At 41.2% G+C, this 22406-nt stretch overlaps 1 protein-coding gene across 1 annotated transcript in view; it reads right to left on the bottom strand.

Moving 5' to 3' along the window:
- Positions 1-22406, bottom strand: part of LOC130485420 (divergent protein kinase domain 2B-like) — a 52858-nt gene that overhangs the window by 4255 nt on the left and 26197 nt on the right. The window contains exons 3-4 of the mRNA XM_056858611.1: positions 21145-21318; positions 6068-6356 (exon numbers count right to left, since the gene is read on the bottom strand). Of these exons, the coding sequence (XP_056714589.1) occupies positions 6068-6356; positions 21145-21318 (463 nt within the window). The remainder of the gene's footprint in view (positions 1-6067; positions 6357-21144; positions 21319-22406) is intronic.

Here is a 22406-nt window from a genome sequence, read left to right as displayed (position 1 = left end):
GTCCCTTTAATTGGAGATGCTGGGAATTGAACCTCAGACCTTCCGCATGCTGAGCAGATGCTCCAGCACTGAGTCAGGGCCCCTCCCCTGATCTCTGTCTGGACATCAGCTGTAATCCCAAGATATCTCAAGGCCGCACCTGGAGGGTGGCAACCCTATTTTAATCCCCCCATTGCACACAAAGAGCCCCACCTGATCCCCCCCCAGGGATCAGGGATCTCCCCCCTCCCTCCCCGTCTCACCGGAAGCGCCCCCCGCAGTGCTGGCACTGGTCGCCCACCCAGCCGAGCTGGCACTCGCACTGGCTGGTGCCGGGCTGGCAGTGCCCTCCGTTGGCGCAGGGCTTGTCGCACTCCTTCGCCTCCATCGAGGCGGCTGCCGGAGCCAGCAGGAGGGCGAGGGCGCCCAGCAGGAGCGGGAAGGCGGCGGCCATCATCACCGCTGCGCTGCCCGCCGGTCACGGCTGCCTCTGGCAGCGTCGCTCCATTGCCTCAGCTCAGGTGGCGGCTGCTGTGAGAGGCTCGGCGGTCAGTCCGCCATGGCTGGCGCACGGATGGTGGCCGGAGAGGGCTCCCGCTGTGGCGCGGCTTCCAGGGAGCAACAGTGGCCGGGCGAGCTCATCCCCTCCCGCGCTAAGCGTCACTTTCTTTTTTCCCCCACAAAGGGGGGGAGAAAAGGTCGTCGCTCCGCCCCGGCGTGTCCCTTGGGGATCAACACACTTCCTCCCAGCATTACCTTGCGGCTGCAATTTTTAAAAGGGGCCAGGTTCAGGACCCTGACGGGCCGGATCCGGCCTGCGGGCCATAGTTTGAGGACCCCTGACTTAGGTCATGCTGTCTTTCCACATCCAGAACTCTTTGCCTGATCAGGGCTCTGGTCGTTTTCTGATCAGAGTCCATTGATAGGAGCAGATGTTGTGAGAGCCCATAATAGCCTAGTTTATTCATCAGATTTCTTAACCAGGGGAAAACAAAAGTGTCAAACAAAATTAGGTTAACAAGTCCTTTGGGACGTGGAGCTATTTTGAGCCAATAGGAGATCGAGACAATCCATATCCTTGCTTCAGTCTTTACTTCCCCTGCCTCCATTCGAATTGCAGCATTGGAGACATTGGGAGGGACTTGTAGTACAGCTCTCAGGAATTTGGATTGGATCTTCTCCAGCCTGGAGTAATTTGCTGTGTTAATAACAGCCCCCGCTTTAACAGCAGCTGTAACCGAGTGTCCTCCCTTAGTCCAAATTTTTTTTAATATAGCTGCGGCACTTTTTTGGGCATTGGTGGAGACATTGGCTATGTGAGAATTCCTTAATCCTGTTGCCTGAAAGACCACACCCAGGTATTTATAGCAGTGTACCTGCTTATCTTAATCCCATTCAGACTCCAGGAGTGAAGTTTTGGCTTATTGGCAAAGACCATTACTATAGTTTTTGAGTGATTAACCTCGAGTTGATTATCAGTGCAATAGATCGCAAGCAGGCGCAATGCCCTCCTGATGCCAATAGTTATTCTAGAACAGTCATGTCCAGAGTCCGGCCCGGGGGCCAATTGCGGCCCCCGGGCCGGTTTAATACAGCCCCCCAGCCTGTTTTGCAGAGAGAGAAAAGGGAGCGCGTGGGGGCTGCGCCTGTGCTTTGCATCCCCGACCGAGGGGGTGACGCTTGGGTGGAGGGTCGCCTCGATTGGCTTTCTCAGCCCCACCCCCCGGAATGAAGGCCAGCGAGTCTGAAACCCTAGAGAGGCCACTTCCTTCCTACCCAGAGCCCGTGCGTGGGGACACGGCCTTTGTTGTTCTGAAGCATGGAAAAGCAGCAGCAGCTCCTCCCGAGTGGGTCAAGGGGGATCCTGAGGATGGGTTGGGGAGGACTAGAGGGTGGGAAAGGTGGCGGGGGGGGAAGGGAAATGCAAGGGAGGTCAGAGGCTGGCCCCAATCCGGGAGAGGAAAGACATCCCCCCCACACACACAAACACCGAAAAGCCTGGGAGTGGGGGGGGGGCTGCTCCGTCTGGCTCTCCTCCTTCCTCTCTGCAGAAGGCTGGGGGGGGAGATGCAGCCCCTTCCCTGCATTGCGGAGGCCTCGCGAGGGATCCAGATTTGCAGGGTGGGTGGGAGGGAGGAGGGGAGAGACTGGATGGGTCTTGAGTGGGGGGATTGTGAGTCAAGGAAAGGCAGGGGGAGAGGGGGCTGGATTTGGGGGCAGTGAGTGTTTGGAGTCAGACCCCCCAGCAGGTTCTCTCCAAGGAAGTGGCTGCTTCGAAAGAAGGGATGGGGTGGGGAAATAAATGACTCCTGGCATGTATCGTGTTTGGAAATGAGGCGCGTTCAGATGGGGCCGAGTCTGCAGAGGACACCCGTGTTCATTCCAGAGGTCAAAGCCCCGAGCAGAGAGCAAAGAGGTCAGAAGGAAAGAAGAAGGGAAGAGTTGGTTTTTATATGCCCACTTTCTCTACCACTTATGGGTGGCTTACAATCGCCCTCCCCTTCCCCTCCCCACAACAGATACCCTGTGAGGTAGGTAAGGCTAAGAGAGCTGTGACTAGGCCAAGGTCACCCAGCTGGCTTCGTGTGTAGGAGCAGGAGAAACAAATCCAGCTCACCAGATTAGCCTCTACCGCTCATGTGGAGGAGTGGGGGAATCAGACCCGGTTCTCCAGATCAGACTCCACCTCTCCAAACCACCGCTCTTAACCACTACACCACGCTGGCTCTCATGGGGAGAAAAACTCCACATTCCTCCCTGCACGGGAGATGTCAGAGTGTTTGAATCTTGGACTCCATGAGAATGAAAACCAGTTTATTTCCTGGCTCAGATGAGGGAAGGACAGAATACCCCTGGCATTGTTGAAGGGAGAGAGGTGACAGTCCCAGAGAGGCACATGAGCAAGGAGGGAGGGGGGAGGAAGAGTTCCTGCTCCCTCCCTACAGAAGGAAGGTTGGAGATTTAGAAGCTAGGGGCATCCGGTGAGCTGAAAGGGGCTTTGGGGAAAGGAAGGAATGTAGCCATGGTTTTTGTGGTGCAGTCTGTGGTTATGGGCATAATAAGTATGCCGTTTGCAATAAACTTTGCATAAAATAGTTAATTTGCATTTAATTAAATTAAGTAAGAATGTCAGGCAAAATGGTCGGCCCTCACGCATGTTCACTTCATCAAATCTGGCTCTCTTTGAAAAAAGTTTGGACACTCCTGTTCTAGAAAGAAGAACGGCATCGTCCGTATATAGCCGTGTTGGCGAACCTATGGCATGCATGCCATAAGCGGCACGCCGAGCCCTCTCTGTGGGCACGCGCAGAGCCGGGCGGAGGCGGGGGCGAGGCGGCAGGTGTAGCGGTGCGGCCACCGGGTAGCCAGTGGCGGCTGCGGGTCCGGAGCAGCACCTGGGTGGGGCGGCGGCGCTGCTGCTGCTGCTGCGGCGAAGCGGGGCGGCAGGAGGCATATGGCTTGCGGCGTGGCAGCTCTTCCGCCGGCCAGCCCGGCGCCCCCGCCTGTGCCGCCGCCGTGGTTCCACAAGGACCTGAGCCGGGCAGCGGCCAAGGAGCTGCAGGCCCGGGCTGGCTGCGACAACAGCTTCCTGGTGCACAAGAGCGTGGCAGGAGCCTTCGCCCTCTGCCTGCTGTGAGTGGCCCTGGCCCTGGCCGGGGGTAGAGGGGTTTCTCTCCCCCCCGGTAGGCTGCACTGTGATCAGCGGCAGCGAGCTGGGAATCGCTCCCCCCTTTCCCTCCCCTCCCCTCCGAGCCCCCCTGTGTCGGGAGCTGCTACCAAGCGCGCTGCTTGGAAGGGTGCGTGGCTTGGTTATGTTTTTTGTAAAGCGCGTCTCGCCCGGGGTTTGCATTTCGCTGCAGGCGGCGGAGGGGAGCCAGGGAGCCGGACCGGAGGAACGGGGTGGGAAAGGCCCCCCCAACCCACTTTTGCAAACTTGCCACCCTTTGCACCCGCACGGGTTTTGCTGCTGGTGTGGGAAGTGCGCAAGCTTGCCCCCCCCTTACCCGGGGTGCAATGCAAAGGCGCCTCTTCCTCTGCAATGCGGCAGGCTTTTTTGTGTTTGTGTCTTTGCATCGTTGGGGGGGCGAGTTGCAAAAGTTCGCCTTGCGGGTTTTCATGCAAGCCTGCGGCCTTTCCTTGGGGGTGTCTCTCTCTCTCTCTCTCCCCCCAATACACCCCGTTGCTGGGGCAAGCTGGCCCCTCACTCATTTTCCCCATCCAGATTCTGAAAACTCTGCATGGGGGGTAATTGGCCATTTGTGAATGGGAGGTTTTGCCTTGGATTTGCCACTCAGATGCACATTTCCCCCATCCAGATTCTGAAAAGTCTGCATGGGGGGTTATTGGCCGTTTGTGAATGGGTGGTTTTGCCTTGGATTTGCCACTCAGATGCACATTTTCTCCATCCAGAGTGCCGCATTGGCACTCGGCGATAAATACGTGGGTTTTGGGTTGCAGTTTGGGCACTTGGTCTCTAAAAGGTTCGCCATCACTGGTATATAGTAACAGGGGAATGTGCCTGTCCACCAGTTTTGGGGGGTGCAGCTCTTGCTTGTTTAAACATGCTACCATATCACTGATGTAAAAATTGAACAATAATGGCGCTAGGATGCTGCCCTGTTTGACCCCCTTCCTTGTTACAAATGGGGTCGGTAAGCTGCCCTTGATGGTTACATCTTACCCGTATTGTGGTTCTTTCGTATAGGGCTCAAATCAGGAACAGAAGCCGTCTGTCTATCGTAGAAGCTCTTAGCTTTTCCCAGAGAATGGATCTTGGGATTGAGTCAAATGCCGATTTCAAATCAATAAAAGCTGCATACAGTGAGACAGCAGATTTGCCGCATACTTCTTAATAAGATGGTCTAGCAACACACAATGATCTATTGTAGAGCAGCCTTCTCTGAAACCAGCCTGCTCTTGTGCTATAATTCCCTTGTTCCAGCAAATCTCTAAGTTTCCACTGAAGATGCTTGGTGATGGGATATCAATAGTATTCCAAGCCACAAAAATTGAGTCTATCAAAATTTTAACAAGAATATGCCAATAAATATGGAAAACAAAACAATAGTCCACACACTCAATTTACATTCCAGTTCCCCAAAAAAGGAGATGCCAAAGGCTGCAGCAACTATCGGACCATTGCATTAATTTTTCATGTGAGTAAAGTGATGCTCAAAATCTTACAACAAAGACTGTTACCATATATGGAACGAGAAATGCTAGATGTTCAAGCTGGATTCAGAAAAGGCACGAGAGATTGTATTGCAGAGTTATGTTGGTTACTGGAGCATACGAGAGATTTTCTGAAGAAATCAGCTTTTGTTTCATAGATTATGGCAAAGCTCCCAAAAAGCTAAGGTTGGTTTTAAAAGAAATGAGTGTGCCACACTTTTGATGTGCAACTTAATTGTTTTGATGAACAATCTGTACTTTGGTCAAGAGGCTACTGATAGGACAGAATATGCAGAAACAGAATGGTTTCCAGTTGGACAAGGTGTCAGACAGTGATGAATTTTATCTCCCTATCTCTTCAATCTATATGCAGTACATATCATAAGGAAAGCTGGATTAGATTTAGATGAAGGTGGAGTGAAAATTTATGCTTTTTAAAACCTGCCTAAGGGGGCTTCCCTGATGTATTTCTTGTCCCTGGGTTGGATGCCAGGTGCTTGGAAGCCAGGTATTTTGCTCTCTTTTCTCCTAATCTACATTGCCTGCTGTCATAATTCTATCTCTTATGTGCCCCCACACTACCTTAAGCCAGACCTATAGCAGTGTTTTGCCACAGCAGACATTTTTTGGCTTTATGGACTATATAAAAGGTAAAGAGAATGTTTTCCTATATCTAATTTTCCTATATATATAGACTGTGTGTTTTGATTTAAGCCTTTATCAGATTAGTTAAGCATGTAAGTATCAGTCATACAAAATCTGGCAACTTGATATATGTACACAGATAGCCAATAAATTTCGCTTCTGGGACTTTTAATTAACCAATTGCCTGTAAATGCTAGAAGCTAAAAAAGGTGAATAACATCTACCTGCCTTGTTACATTTTCTATGCTGCCTGAAAGATGAAGCTAAGTACCTTCTTGCATGTCAATAATTCCTAGTCTACTGGCATCCCGGACGAACAGATACCCATTGTTGAAAACTCCAAATGTGTTAGCATCAACATAGGTGAAGTAGAAGAAGTAGTTCAGATCATTATTCATCATGGAACTAATGATAGCAAGAAGCTGGAGAGCTAGGTCTGCTGCCATATCAGGAGATACACTATAACATTCCTTCAAAGGTCTGGTGCTGGTACTGACTATTAGCCGGCCACAAGACCCCAAGTATTTTGGAAATGGCCACCCTTCTGCTTCAGGGAAGATCTGCAAAGGAGAGGAAATAAAAAGGGTGTCCATATTAAAGTGGCAATATTTATATGATCATTGAATACCGAATGCATATGTACATTAAAATATCCTGCAATCTCACAGAATTACTTACTATAATGTTTTTAGAGCTGTGCATATCGGTAAACCCAAACTGAAAATAAACTAAAAAAATAGCCGTCTTGGCTTTTTCAGGTTTAATTTCAGCCGAATACTAAAAACCAGGAAGCTGAAAAAAGCTGGATAGGCAATTCCCGAATAGATATTCTGCTTTTTCGGGTTTCAGCTATTTACCTTTGCTCAGATGCATGGCTCTGTGCCTTCTCCCATTCCATTTTTCTATCTTTGACTGGTTTTGTTTGGAGGGGACATTCAGCTGCTTTGGGCTTCTGAAGAAGATTCCCTCACCCATGCAGATGAGCAATCTCCTTCAGACAACCCCCATGGTTGAGACTTTGGCTGGCTCTGATATTATCCCCCCTTATGAAAACCTCAAACTGAAGGTCACTCTCAGTAGTGACTTTGTTTACTCACACCATGACCACCTCTTGAAATCAGATTTTTGACTATATTAAAGGACTGTCCACAGGATGTCATTTGCCACCCAAAGAAATGATTTGTGTACTTTATTTTTCTTGCATTTAAGCAATTTCCCTTAGTTTGGAAGCTTATTTGCATGGACATCATGCAAAGTGACCCAGATACAAATAGAGCCCCCACAGAGGCGGCTGCCTGCCGGTTGGCTCTTTCCATCAGTCCTTGGCAATGCTGACCTTATGAACCTGAAAACTGACTGACAGCTCGGCTCTCGCAAACGCTTGGAGGATGGGGGCGACCCCTTTGCAAGCTCATAAAATTGGACCCCCTGTCCCAAACTTCACCAAACTTCAGTGTCCCTCTAAGGAGTGCAAATATGGTGACTGTACCTCAAAAAATAGCCCCCCATGGAGCCTCGAAAATAAATTCCATATATAATGGACTCAATTTTGGGAGGGAAACCTGGAAATGAAGCCGAATACCCATTTACTGGTATGGGTCCATTATACCCATTATATATATATACTTATACGATCATTGAATACCGAATGCATATGTACATTAAAATATCCTGCAATCTCACAGAATTACTTTCCCCCCAAAATATAAGGCCAATAAACCCAAACCTGAAATTTACCAGAAAACTTTTTTGCATACTCTTAGTTGTTTTACATTCCTAACTTTCCTAAATAGAAGGGAGTTCCAGGGATTGTATTACAGGAACATTTGGCTTGGAGTCACTTCTAGGAAAGCATGACGGCAGAGTTTCACGAGGACAAATCCAGTTACAGTAAGGAACACAATGTGACTCTCAATGGGAAACCCTATGAATTCACTGAATTTTAGCCTCGTTTTACACATTTGTCAACCATTTTAATGGGATTAGAGTTGTTTCATACTTGGGACGTGTCAGGAGTAGTTATGGTCAATCACCTGCTAGTTTGGCTTATATCCTTTTCTTTATTTTGGGCTATCCTTTCCTTTTCCATGTTCCATATTCTCATGGACCAACAGGTCATGAGCAAAACAATTCAACAAATTTAGTAATATTGAAGTAACCAAACATACAGAAATACAAAAACACATAATCTAAGGTATACAGTTTGTAAAAGTATCATTAAAAGCCAATAGCTTTGCAATTATCTCTTGCTTTAGGGCAAGTCCCCACTTCTGGATGTATACTGTGATCCATTTATCTCTAGCCAGATCATACTTTTTGCAATCAATAAAAAATGCCAAACAGTGTCCAAGTTCTCTGATTTAGTCACAAAATCATTCAGAAAAGGGGATGCTTGAAAATCTGCCTGCTAACTCCCCCAATGGTAGTGCATTTAATGTTGCCTTAGAAAAAAGTATTCTATTTTAGGGACAGTTAAAAAATAACAATAAACAGGTAGGGTCCTTGGAATGGGGAGGCCTAGACAGTGCAAGGAGCATACCCTACGTGCTCTACAGCCCATTTGTCAAAGTGCAACACTCAGTGTCTGCCTGAGAACTAAGCTAATCATGTGATCACTTCGATATAAGTATTCACTGCTGCGTATTCACTGTGTGGTTTGCTGTTCTGATGCATAATTGAGGGGTGCCAAAGTTGGAGCTGGCCATGTTAATACTAATGGTTTTAGTAATAGAGATAATGTTTTGTATGGTGGAAACATACATATTGTTCCTTATATTACTCAATTTGTTTATTTAGTCCCAAATGTATGAATCAAAAGCAGCAATTTGGTCCATACCACAGCTAATCAATCAGTGACGCTTTCATTGGCTCAAAATTTTTTAAATAATAGTTACGATGTGTCATTATGGTATATGTGTTATATTTGATGACCACTGAAAAAGACTTGGTTTAAATGTGTCTGGTCATGCACTTCTGATTTGTTCTGTGCATGCAGAGATAATTTATTGGTCGTGTAGTTCTGATTTGAATTGGTATTTTATATAGACATTTACTTTTGATAATAAACAATACTTTTGTGGTTGCTTAGCAATGGACACTGGGGGCATTCATTTCTTAAAGCTGCAGACATGCCTATCTCTGTGGGGGCGGGTTAAATCGGCAATGATTTTTTCTTTTGAGAGTTCAGGTTTTTTTTTCCTGCAATACTGGGGCTTTTCCAGGTTTGTAGAAAGATTGATCTTGTCTGTAAATTCCCCCAATATCAGGATTTGTATCTACAGAAGGGGGTCATGTTAAAAATTAGATATATTAATGATGTTTGAAACTGGCTCTGGCTGCCATAAAACAAATTGGCTCAGATCCACACTAGCGTTTCTGTGGGTGCAAGTACAATTTCCCTGCCTTCCTCCTCCTACAACAACCTAATCCTACAACAGCCCCCCCCAATCTGATTCCTTGGGGAGGGAGGCCCTGGAACAGGGTTTCAGGGGGACATTAGACTGTTGCAGGAAGGTGGAGGCAGGAAAACGTTTCCTGTGCAAACACGTTTCCTGTGTCCCCATGGGCAGTGGCGGACCTACATTTTGGGGGCCCATCGCAACCAGCAACATTAGGGCCGCCTCCAACAAGGTCCAAAGAGTCTTGCTGCCTTTGCAAGGACCCTGAGGCCCAAATGGTGGATAACAGGGTGGTGGGGTGGAGTCCTTGAAAATGGGCTTTAGTGGGCGCCTTCCCATCAGCAATGAGGTCTGAATAACTGCTGTTATCTTCTTCAGTGAGGTTGTTCTATGGCTGATCACCACAATTTTTTAAAATTAAATACTACACCTCAGATTTTGATTAAAATTGCTGTACTGGGTTATCTCACATATCCGTCATTGGTGTGAATAAAATTACCTTATAGTTTTCGAGTTATGAGATTAAAATTAGGGAAATAAAACAATCTTTTAGACATCTATGAGCATAAACACTAAATGAAGCTCATTTTACAAAATAACTTTTTTCTGTTTTTTTCTAGCAATATACAGTTTTGTCATATAACAGCTTCCTTGAAATGTCGTTTTCTAGAGAATGCATAAATAATTTAAGCACTCTTCAGTCATGGTAGACCAAAATAACCTTCAAATACATCAAAACCAGGGGTTTGGAGTTTCTTACTTGTTTTGTTGAAACGCTCCAGCACTTCTTCCCAAACGACTGTTAAAGTAGCATATTCCAACAACTAACTTGTGGTATAAATTCTTTGCATCTCGTTTACATTCAGGCTTCTTCAAAAATATGTTTGAGAGTTTGTAAAATACCTGTATATGCATTTTTAATTCCTTGGGGACTGCTTCATACTGTGAAGACCATCTAGTTACACTTTAGTTACACTAAGCTCTTTAGAGAAAAATCTAGATTGCCCTCTGTGTTCAAAATCCCCCATCTTTGTAGAAAAGAAACTTCAGGCACAGTAGACACTGCCCTTCCTCCCACAAGGTTGAGTGAATGGGCTGCACATGGTACATAGTCTGCATTGTTGTTGATTTGATTCATTGATTTGATTCATTGATTAATGTTAATGTTTTTAAAGAGTGTTTGCAGTCCTTTCTCCGAGCCCTTCATGTTAAATGCATTATTGTAGGACTGATCACGGATATTTTCAAGTGAAAGCTTATGTTCACACAGGACTTGTATTTTGTTGAACAAGGTCATGGATGAATGGTTTTCTATTGGTAAAAACATTAAAAATCTCTCACAGGGTTTTCCATTATAGCAGTATCGAACCACAATTACCAGCTGGTCAACATGTGTCAGGTCAGGCGTAGAGACAACAATAGAGTAGTATTGGTGTCTAGGTTGTTGATTTGATTCACAATTTCATCTTGCACATGTTTTCCCATGATTTCTCTCAATTCTTCATATACGGTTTGGGATAGGTAAGTAACATTTACTTTTTCATTTTTACATTTCTTGAGATGTTCATGTAAAAATGGGCCGAACTCTGCAATAAGTTCAATGGCCCCCATGAAGTTTTCATTATTTGGTGAGCCCCACTTCTTCTCATGATCTCTAAATGCCAAACCTCTTTTACTTAAAAACTTTATCAGCTACAACTCTTTTCAGTACTTCAAAATAGTACATGTTTTTTCTCATCTGTTCATCAAGTTGCTGATCCATGGTGTTTTTATTTGACTTTCTTGTTATCCAACACAAGATTGCCCTCTTATGTTCCATGCTATCTTCATGATTCATCCAGGCATAAAACCCACCTGTTGTGATATTTAGATTTAGAAAATTAGAAAAGAGTTTGCAAACAAAGCAGTATATACAGCCTTTGCTCTGAGTAAACTAACCAGGATATCACAGTCTACTTTTCAAACTGTTCAAAGTATTTGTTTGAGAAACTTCTGTTTTGGTCCTTGTAAACCCTGCTGGATTTGGTATAAACATCATCTGGTTTTTTATTTTGAAAAACAACAATGATGGCTTGCATTAAACAATTATGTATGAAATCATTATCAACTCTTATGGGCCAGTTTGAGAGGTCACTGTATTCTTTGAAATCACTGAATTTGCTTCCTGTTTCCTGTTTCTGCTCTGTCTCTTCGTGTTCCATGGTACTTTCATGTTGATCATTGTGATCATCATCTGAATCAAAAGTGTTAATAGTGGGTTGTGTATTGCTAGAAAGAGCTTTGTTTTGTTCACTATCACTGGCTTCGCTGGTGCTTGCTTGGCTTGTTTCAGCTGTAGGTGTTGACAGACCTTAACTTGACATTGTAAAATAGTTTGACAGTTTTTTACATTCAGAACCTTCGCATGAGGACTTCCTGTAGAGCGTTTGGTCAGAGCGCCATTGTTTCTTGGGGGCTCCCAGGAGACACCAAGAGTCGTTTAGATTTGGAGTGCAGTAAGCACCCCAACTTGGTCCTAAACAGTGGATCGAGAAGCAGGAAATTCCCCTGCAGCCTTCAAGAGCGGTTGGACTCCCATATTCTCTGAGAGAGCCTTTATTAAGCCTCTCAGAGTTTTGGAAGCTGTCCCCGCCGGCACATAGGGGCTACCATTGCCACGGACGACTCTTTGGATTTAGGCTTTGACCTCCTCTATACATTAACATCAAAGAATCTATGAAAAGAACAAGAAGCCTCACCTTTGGAAGTCAGTGTGAGTAAAAAGACACTTTTTGCCTTTATCTTGATTGAGAAGACCTGAATGATGATAAAAACACCTACGAAAACCGGCGACTCCCTGCCCAGCGTAACGAGACTTTTTAAATAAACAAATGCCATTAAATGAACTGACTAAGACCTTATCAACTTGATCAGTGAGTAGACGCAATAAAAGGGACTTTTGAATGACTTTACAACTACCAATTAAATGTTTTGAGGGGAGGGAGGGAGACGAAAACCTTCCCCCCCCCCACTTCCGGTTCTCTTTGATTCAATCAATCCAGCCACATCGCCTCTTAAGACCAGAAGATAACAAGAAGGGCTTTGTTACCATCGAAAAGACAGGGCAGATTGGAAGACTTGAAGTGAATCTCCCCGGTGTAACCATCAGATCGTTCCTACCACTTAACCACCGAGAGGAGACGACGCAGGGTCTATGATACTGCAGTTTCCTGCCTACTTCCTTTTCTTTATCTGTGCCGCTTTGAAGCGTAATTGAGGATATCTTGAAAATTACAAAGCCTGCTTCTATATAAGAATACAAGCAGATATGTCAAACAAGAGGATGGAAGAGATGTTATTCAAACAAATGGACATGTTTGCAGTGCAACAAGATTTAGTCTTTGAAAAACAACAAGCTCTCTCACATCAAGTATTTCAACTAGCTGAGATGATGAATATCCTATTTAAATCAATTAATGGAATTAATGGAAAACTGGATACAATTATTGAGGAGATCCACGATGTGAAGACCCAAGATACGACAACAATTATGTCAATGGAAATAGAAGGTTCTACTAAGGAGATGACTATTGAATGCTATGTGGAAATGGTGATAAAATCTGGAAATAATGACAATGAATTAGAACAATTTATTCTTAAAGAGGTAGCTGCAAATGACCAGCTGGCAATGAGAGAGAGCAACATGAGAGAATTCAATACCTCTACAATCTACTTGTCTGAGTTACTGCTGACAGGAGGAACATTATTATCCCAAGAAAACACTTCCTGGCAGCCAGCGATGGAGGGAGACATGACGAAGGATCTTACCAAGAAGCTGCTGGAAATTTTAACAAGAAGCCAATGGATACAATCACTGGGATCTTCTTTTACATTTTCAGAGGCCAGAATTACAGCTACTATACTGAAAAATGGGGGTTGGAGATTGGGAAATAAAGAAGGACTGGTAGATCCCCTCCCAAAACAAGATAATGGCTAAGATGATGCTTATTTTTGGGGTGTAAGGGAGGCACGGTGGATTTACTTTGATGAATTTTTAATGGAAAAATTTGTTTATGTATTGATCTAATCCCTTCATTATAGAATAATAGAATGTTATATAGAGACAATGATGATAATATTATAACTATGTAGGACTTGAAATTGCTTATAGAAGTAGTATAGATAGCTTAAAGCAAGTCTGTATGAGAGAAAATAAGGATTAGAAATCAATTTGAAATGCAAAAGTGTTAACCAGTAGAATTAGTGACTGAAGAAGATGCGGGGAAGTCATATGTAGCATATAGCATTGAATACTATAGATAACATATTATCAGTAATAGCAATGAGCTTTTTTTGTTACAAGTAGTTACAACTGAATATATTGTTGAGATATGTTTATTTTTGTTGAATTGTAGAAAATAATAATAAAAAAGAAATTTCGCACGATTGTTTTTCGTTGAGTTGGTGTTTTTGGTATCCACTTAAGTATTCATGAACTCATTGCTATTCTTCCTGGGGTCTTGACCTCTTTTTAAAAAGGGGGGTTCATTAGCCACGACAGAGCTTGATTATGTCACAGTTTACATGTTCATAAAATCAAATGCGAGTTGAGCTCCAACATTGTATATTTTACTTGTGAAGGAAAAGCTGTCACATTCTGTAATAACTCTAACCACCTAACCTAACCTAACAACCTAATATAATTTAACCTAATCTTTATTGTATATTTTACTTGCAAATGGAAAACTTTGTCTATATTCTGCAAAAGGTAGGTTAGGTTAAGTTAGATTAGGTGGTTAGAGTTATGGCAGAATGTGGACAAAGTAATCCCTTCAAAAGTAAAATATACAATATCAGAGCACAATTCACATTTGATTTTACAAACGTAAACTACGACATTATCAAAATTACTATTGCAGTAAACAATAACACACTGTACATTCAGTAATAATAACAACAATAAAGTAATGATATGATAATAATATGCATACATACATACATACAGACATATTACAGGGTAATAGTGTAATGATTGATCAATGAAATATCAAATATACCCAGAGGCCAAAGCATTAACATAAAAAAGAATACAATTACAGCCATAAAGTTATTAGTTCATTTCATTTTATTCCTTATCGAATATATATTTTATTCAAACAATACTGTCCCCAAAAATGCCCCAAACCAATCACATTCTGCAAAATAAATATTGAATGGAGAAAATATTGTAGAAGTGAAACAACAAAAAACTCAATAGATGGCACTAGGGAGGACCGACGACACCATGAGGAAGAATGACTCGGGTAAACCATTGTAAAGGCATTACCCTCGACATGACCCATGTAAATGTTGAACTGTCTACAAAGAATTCTACCACTAGAAATACAGTAAATGAGAAATAAGCCAGATCTGCCACTTCCAAAAAACTCAACTGAATAAGCAAAATATAAAAAGTTTACATTAGAAAACAGAAGTATTTTGTTAAATATGGGAACTGAAGCACTAGTTGCTGGTTAACAAAACCAGAATATACACAAAAATATCATCTCTGCTAACTATGTCCAAACTTATAAGCACACCTGGACCTATACGTCTTTAGCACTAAACACTAGCAAAGATATAATCAAAAACTTACCAAAAACAAAGAAGAAAATTTGGAGGAATGAAAGTCACACTACCCAACATCAATGTTGGCCATTTCCTCCAGGTGAACAGATATCTATCAGCTGGAGATCAGTTGTAATAGCAGGAGATCTCCAGCTAGTACCTGGAGGTTTAGCAACAAAAGTTACACCTATGCTGCAATGTATGAATACTAACAAATAATACAGCACAAGGCTCCAAAGTAATAGATTCTTCAATATAATGACAATCACTCTTAGTATAAATCATGTAACTATTTTATATTTTTGATAAATATAAATAATATTTATATTACTATATGTAACTTAGTATGTGTAACTTATTATGTGTAACTATGTGTAACTATGTGTCACTTATTCATTCAAAATTACATAAATGCAATAAATATCCCACAGATAGAGATAGTTAGAGGCAGTACTTGCTGCCAACATACACTAAATTAGTACAAAATACCAGACTGCACCAAAAATAAATTTGTACTTGCAGAATTACAAATTGCAATGTTAAAGCTACTATGAGCTGTGCAAATCAACCGGGCACGAGTGTTAGTTAGATTCTAAATTGACTCCCTATCAGTATAACAGTGTGTATAATTCTACACTTGCCAAGTTATCATTCCAGTTTAAACAAAAATGAAAATGAAAATGTGAGCAAAATTAACTGGGGAAAAAAGGGGGGAGGAAAAGGGGACCAAGAAGCCGGGAATTTTAGCTGATTTACATTTCACACAGTGTCTATGTCTCCCGCCCCTCCTTTTTCTCCATTGCCGTTCGCCAACCTGTTACATTACGCGTGCGCAGCTTTTGCTGCCTAGCAACCAGCACAGTGTCCTCGCTTCCTGCCTTTCTTTCCCACTCTGCCGTCTTACATCTTGGCGGCGGTTTGAAAGTGTGCACAGCTTTTGCTGCCTAGCAACAGTTTATGCAGCGGTTTCTTTCCTTCCTCGCTAAGTTACTCTGGTACTTGTATATTCTTTAAATCATTGATGATTTTTAAATTATTGGTGAGCTGCACCGCCAGCCACGTCTTCACTGGATGAGATCTGTTTGGAGTACCGGAAGATTGCTAGGAAATTACTTCACTGCTCTTTGAGGCAACCAATCATCAAATACCAGGAACAGTGAGGCAGGAAGAGACGGACGCATCGTAGGACCGGAAGTGCGTCTCCCCAGTGCAGCAGTTAAACAGCTCCTACATCCTAGCACCATAGAGAGGAGATGACGGAAGGTCCGCGACTACATAATTTCCGGTGAACTTCCTGTTTCCTGTATAATGCCGACCTAAAGCGTCTGAAATACTCTATGATACTTCAAACTTTAAAAGCCTGTTTCTACGGTGCTTTGTGGCATTTAAACTTATTTACCCTGGCGAATATGTAAAACAAACTGACTTGAGCTACCCACTTTAAACGATTACAGTTTTTAGAACCCGCCAAAACTGTCTAAAAATAAGGACTTTGCTGCAAATGTCTGCATCCCCCCAAAGGTCTGGATCCTTGCATAGTGCTTCTCCTGCATTGTCTAAACTTAAAGAACCCTCACAAGATACAACTATGGATAAGAAAATGCAAGAAATGTTTGCCAAACAAAATGAGGCAAATACAAAACAATATGATCAGATGTCTAAACAAGAGCAGCTTTCAAAGCAAATGGATCAGTTGACTATGCTGAACACCTTTACCCAATCTATCAATCAAAAACTACACACGGTAACAGATTTGAAGACTCAGGTTACAACAATTAAAGCTGACATAAAGCTGACATCGGTTAAAAAGGTGATAGAAGATAGATGTCAAGAAAAAGGTGGAAAGCCATGAAAGACAACTGGATGCAATACACTCTCAGGAAGATAGTCAAGGACCAGCTGGCCATGATGGATTTGAAAGTTAGAGATACCAATCTTTGTCTACGGAACCTGCCTGAAGAACTTGGCGATACCAGAAAGACCATTATAAAATCACTAGCTGAACTAACCCACATAGAGGAACAAGCATTGGATCATGCAATAAATAGACTTTATAGAATCCCTCTACCAGCAAGATTAAAGAAATCTAAACCCAGAGATATCATGATTATTTTCTATGACACTAGAATGAAGGACGCCATTATGCAACTTCACTATGAGAAGCCAATGTTGGTAGGAGAAACAATTAATAATTCTCAAAGACATTCCCCGACATTTGATGTCAAAGAGAAACATATTCAAGGAATTCACCACAATGCTAAGGAAGAATGGACTAAAATACTGCTGGATATTACCACATTTATGTACAAAGGGGTTAGAACTACCATTACCTCCATGGCAGATGTTGAAAAATTCCAGAGAAGATACAGAAAAGAACTAACAGATCTTTCTCCTGAGGAGCAGGAACAAGGACAGGAGGAAGAAGTAGGCCTTTCCTTGCAGGGAGCAGCTGGAGGACTTACATCATAAGACTATTTAAGAAATAGATGTCATGGCTAAGGTGATTTCATGGAATGTAAATGGACTGAATGAAAAAATCAAAAGAGAAAGGATCTTCAAACTTTTACAAAAACAAAATTATACGTTAATTTGTCTACAAGAAACACATCTCGAAAAAAATAGAAAATATTTGGAAAGAAAAACATTAAGTCAAGTATTCACTTCGTCATCTAAAACAAAAACTAAAGGAGTTGCTTTATATGCTCAACCGAATTTGAATCCTGAACTTGTTTACAAAGATGAAGAAGGCAGAATTGTGATAATTAGAATAAAAATATCAGGTCAAAAAACATTAGTAGTTGGGATCTATGCACCAAATGAAGGAAAGGCTCAGTTTTACAAACAATTACAGGATATTCTGTTCCAGTATGCTGAAGAACAGATTCTGTTGACGGGAGATTTTAATGGAGTTAAGACTAAAGATAAAGAAGGACACCTTCCAAAAACTTTCTTTCAAATGATGGAGGAACTGGAACTGCAAGACATCTGGAGAACAATGAATACAACTGCTAAAGAGTTTACTTTCTATTCAGCAAGACATGATTCACACTCCAGAATAGACATGATCTGGGCAAGTGAATCAAATTTTTACACAGCTACGTAAAGTACATATAGTACCAAGAACTTTTTCTGATCATAATCTGGTTTCATTTGAATGGAACAACAGACAAGCATTTAGATGGAAATTAAATTAAGAGATGACAAAACACAAACTGAGTTATCTACTCTTATTAAAGACTTTTTTGAAATAAATATGAATGGAGAAACCACCTTAAATACAATCTGGGATGCTTTTAAAGCAGTAATCAGAGGCTTTATGATACAGAAAAATACGGCATGGAAGAAAAAACAGTTACAGTTGACAAATAATATACTTTGGGATTTACAAAAATTGGAACAACTCATTATGGAATTACAAGAGAGTCAGAAAAGTATTATCCTATGGAAAATAAATGCTCTTAAACATCAGTTAAATTTGGTGGTTTCAGAAGAGATGAATAGAAATTTGAAACATGCAAAATAAAGATATTTTGAACATGCAAATAGACCAGGAAATTTTTTGGCAAGTCAATTAAGAGACTCTTTTCAAAAAAAATTATAGTCAAAATACAAACTCCAAAAGGACCGGCTTATACTACAACAGACATACAGAAAGAATTTGTATCTTTCTATACTAGATTGTACCAAAAAAAATGATATTTCAAACAAAAAGATGGAGAAATTTTTACATTCTATAAATATTAAAAAATCTGCTAAATCAATTTTTGATGGTTTGCAATACAATACTTGAAACAGGTGTATCTCCTGAAACATGGACACATGCTTTTATCTCGCTGATTCACAAGACTGGAAGAGACCCTGAAAAGGTGACCAACTATAGACCTATTTCTCTATTGAATGTGGATTATAAAATTTATGCCTCTGTCTTATCATCTAGAATTAAAAAAATAAAGACAATTCATGAAGATCAAGTGGGCTTTGTTCCAGGGAGACAGATTAAAGATAATCTCAGGATACTTCTAGATGCCTTAGAGTACTATGAACACAATATCCAGTGTAAAGCAGCTTTTGTTTTTCTTGATGCTGAGAAAGCTTTTGATATGGTTTCCTGGGACTTCATGAAAAAAGTTTTGGAGATAATGAACTTCGGTGAAAAAATTAGAAGAGGCATAAATGCTATATACACGAAGTAACAAGTGAAAATATTGGTTAATGAATCCATGTCAGAAGACTGCGATATACAAAAGGGGACAAGACGTCCACTTTCTCCTTTACTTTTTAGTTTGGTCTTGGAAACATTGTGTTATAAAATTCGTGAATCAGAGGATATTCATGGTCTAAAAATAAACAAACATGAATTTAAATTGAGAGCATTTGCGGATGATCTTCTGTTGATTATGGATGACCCAAATCAATCTGCATATAAATTGAAGGACATATTGAATTTATATGGCCGTGTTTCAGGATTTAAGATCAATCAAGAGAAAACGCAAACAATATTTAAAAATCTTTCTGGAGCAGAGCAACAAGATTTTATATCTATGACAGGATGGGAGAAAGCAAATAATACTTGGGAATTTGGATTTCATCTAAAAATAAAGACTTGATTACCAATAATTATATCAAATTATGGGAAGCAATTAAAAAAGATATGTTGCTATGGACAAATAAAAAAGTTTCTTTATTGGGTCGTATTTCAACAACACAAATGTTGAAATTACCGAGATTATTATTTTTGTTTCAAAATTTGCCTATAATATCCCAAGTAAAATACTTTGATGTTTGGAGGAAAGACTTCTTGAATTTCGTCTGGCAAGGGAAAAAACCAAGAATTGCTTATAAATATTTAGTGGATTCTAAAGATAGGGGTGGTTTTGCACTTCCTAATTTTAAGTTATATGCTGAAGCGGCTGCTTTAGTATGGCTGAAAGACTGGATGGAACTGACTAATACGCATCTACTGGATTTAGAGGGCTTTGATAATAGAAGTGGTTGGCATGGATATTTGTGGTATGATAAAATTAAGACTCATGCATCATTTCAACAACATAGAGTTAAATCATCTTTATATAGAATATGGATTAGGTATAAGCACCTTCTTGAATTGAAGACTCCGCTATGGATTTAATCCCAGGAAATGTTAACATTACGTCCATTAAGACCAGCTCAATTTGTTACTTACCAAGATCTTTTAAAGTGGAATGGTACAAAATGTTCGTTAAAAGAATATGACGAAATCAATGACTTTTTGACCTGGTTTCAATACCATCAGATCAATTATGTTTTTCTACAGGATTTGAAAACAGATTTCTCCAGAAGTAAATCAACTTTTCAAAACTTATATTTGATACAAATGACCATCTAATATCCAAGATTTATAAGTTGTTACTAGAACTTTACTGTGAACAAGATCGAGTGAAACCTACTATGATTACCTGGGCACAGATGTTATGTCATGATATAATGTTACATAAATGGGAAAGACTATGGTCAGGAGATAGGAAATCCATACTCTCTCAATCATTAAGAGAAAGTATCTATAAAATGAGGTATCGATGGTACCTAACACCGAAAAAACTTGCACCGGCTTATAAATCAATGTCACCGAAATGTTGGAAATGTAACAATGAAATAGGCTCATTTCACCATATGTGGTGGACCTGTGAAAAAGCTAAAAAAAATTGGGACATGATATATAATGAAATAAGGACGATTATACAGAACAATGTACCTAAAACGCCTGAAATGATGTTACTAAGTATGGTAACAGACAATATCTTTACTGAAAGAACGTTTTTGATATATGCCACCACTGCAGCAAGATTGATATATGCAGCTAAATGAAAGACAGAGGAAATGCCAGACAAAAAAGACTGGATACAAAAGATGATGGAACTGATGGAAATGGCAAAACTTACGGCATTGATAGACCAAAAGGACAATGCACAGTTTTTGGGGGAATGGGAGGCATGTACTGTGAAAATGAATTGCAAATGGGGATGTTTAAAGGTTACTAGTTATTCTAATCCTTTTTTATGACTTTTTTATATAATCATATATAGATTTATTTGTCATAATGTAATATATGTTTTAATGAAATATATTTATAACCTAAGTGATATTAAATGAAGCAACTATATTTTAGGATATAAAACAATATCGGGATTAGTAATTTTATGCAAAAGAGATTACAATTTATTATTAGATGGAGGGGGGTGAAGGGGGGTCAAGATTTGTTTTATTTTGTGATAAGACGATCAACAACTATACTTGTTTATATTAGTTTGTTAAAATAATTGATTGTTGAAATAATTCATTGTAAGAATATAGAAAATAATAAAAAAATTATGAAAAAGAATTGTACCTGTAAGATAATGGGATGTGCATTAACTGACAGTGTGTACAGGAGGCGCAATTTATCCCGATCTGAGAAATGGTCCATGAAAATGCTACCAGCATCTGGCACTTCAGCATATCGTCGCACAATCCGGTCCAGCAGCCTCTGTGATGGGCAGCGAAGCAATGGTGAAGGAAGGCCCTGAAAAGAAGAGGAGGAGAGGAACAGATGTTTTTTTTCTGATGCAAGTAATGTGGAGATCTGATAGAATATTCCTGTGTTATATATGCCAATTTACATTTTATTCATTTATTTATTTAAAACATTTTTATGCCACACTTCTCCCTGATCAGGGTCCCCAAGGCAGCAAACATAAAAACATTAAATTGAATAATTTAATCATTATTAAACAAATTTAGATGATAAAACAATTCAATAAAAATACATAAACAACATCAGAGCCAGGGAGGAGAGCCAGTAATGGTTATTGAGGGAAATGTCAAATGAAACAAAAAAGCCTTCACCTGCTGGCAAGAGACACCAATAGAGGAAGACAGACGAATCTCCCTGGAATTCCAAAGATTTGGTGCTACAACTGAAAAAGCCAATTCTTGGGTTTTCACCTATCTAGGGCAGGGGTGGGGAACCTTTTTCCTGCCAAGGGCCATTTGCTCATTTATAACATCATTCGGGGGCCATAACCAGGTGTAGATCTCCCGGCGTGGGGGGGAGAGGCTAGGGTTGCCAGGTCTCCAGGCACCACCTGGAGGTTGGAAACCACTGGGGAGGCCTGATCTAGGATATCTGAAGCTGGGCCTCTAAAGATGACCAGAGTGAATAGGTAGGGTTCATATGTAGGGATGCCAGTCTCCAGGTGGGATCTGGGGATCCCTCCAAAATTATAGCTCTTTTCCATACAGAAATGCAGCCCCCTGGATAATATGGATGCTTTGGAGGGTGGACTCTATGGGCATTGTACCCCACTGTGGTCCCTGTCCTCCCTAGGATCCACCTTCAAATCCACCCTGCTGGTGGCCAGGGGGGACCTGGCGTCCCAGTTCATATGGGAGATGGCAATCCTTATAATGTATGTTGAACCCAGTTGTACAGGGCTTTAAAGGTCAATATCAGCACTTTGAATTTAGCCGGGAAGCCAGTGTTGATATAACTAGAGTGACCCACGTTTAGGACCTGATCCTGTAAATGAGCACTACAACATGAATGCAACAAAGCTTGCAGGTGTAGGATGAAAGTTAAGGGATTTGATCATATTGCTTCTTATTACAGGA

This window comes from Euleptes europaea, chromosome 12, assembly GCF_029931775.1.
Source record: "Euleptes europaea isolate rEulEur1 chromosome 12, rEulEur1.hap1, whole genome shotgun sequence".
NCBI classification, from domain to species: Eukaryota; Metazoa; Chordata; class Lepidosauria; order Squamata; family Sphaerodactylidae; genus Euleptes; species Euleptes europaea.
This window is presented reverse-complemented; position numbering and strand designations above follow the sequence as displayed.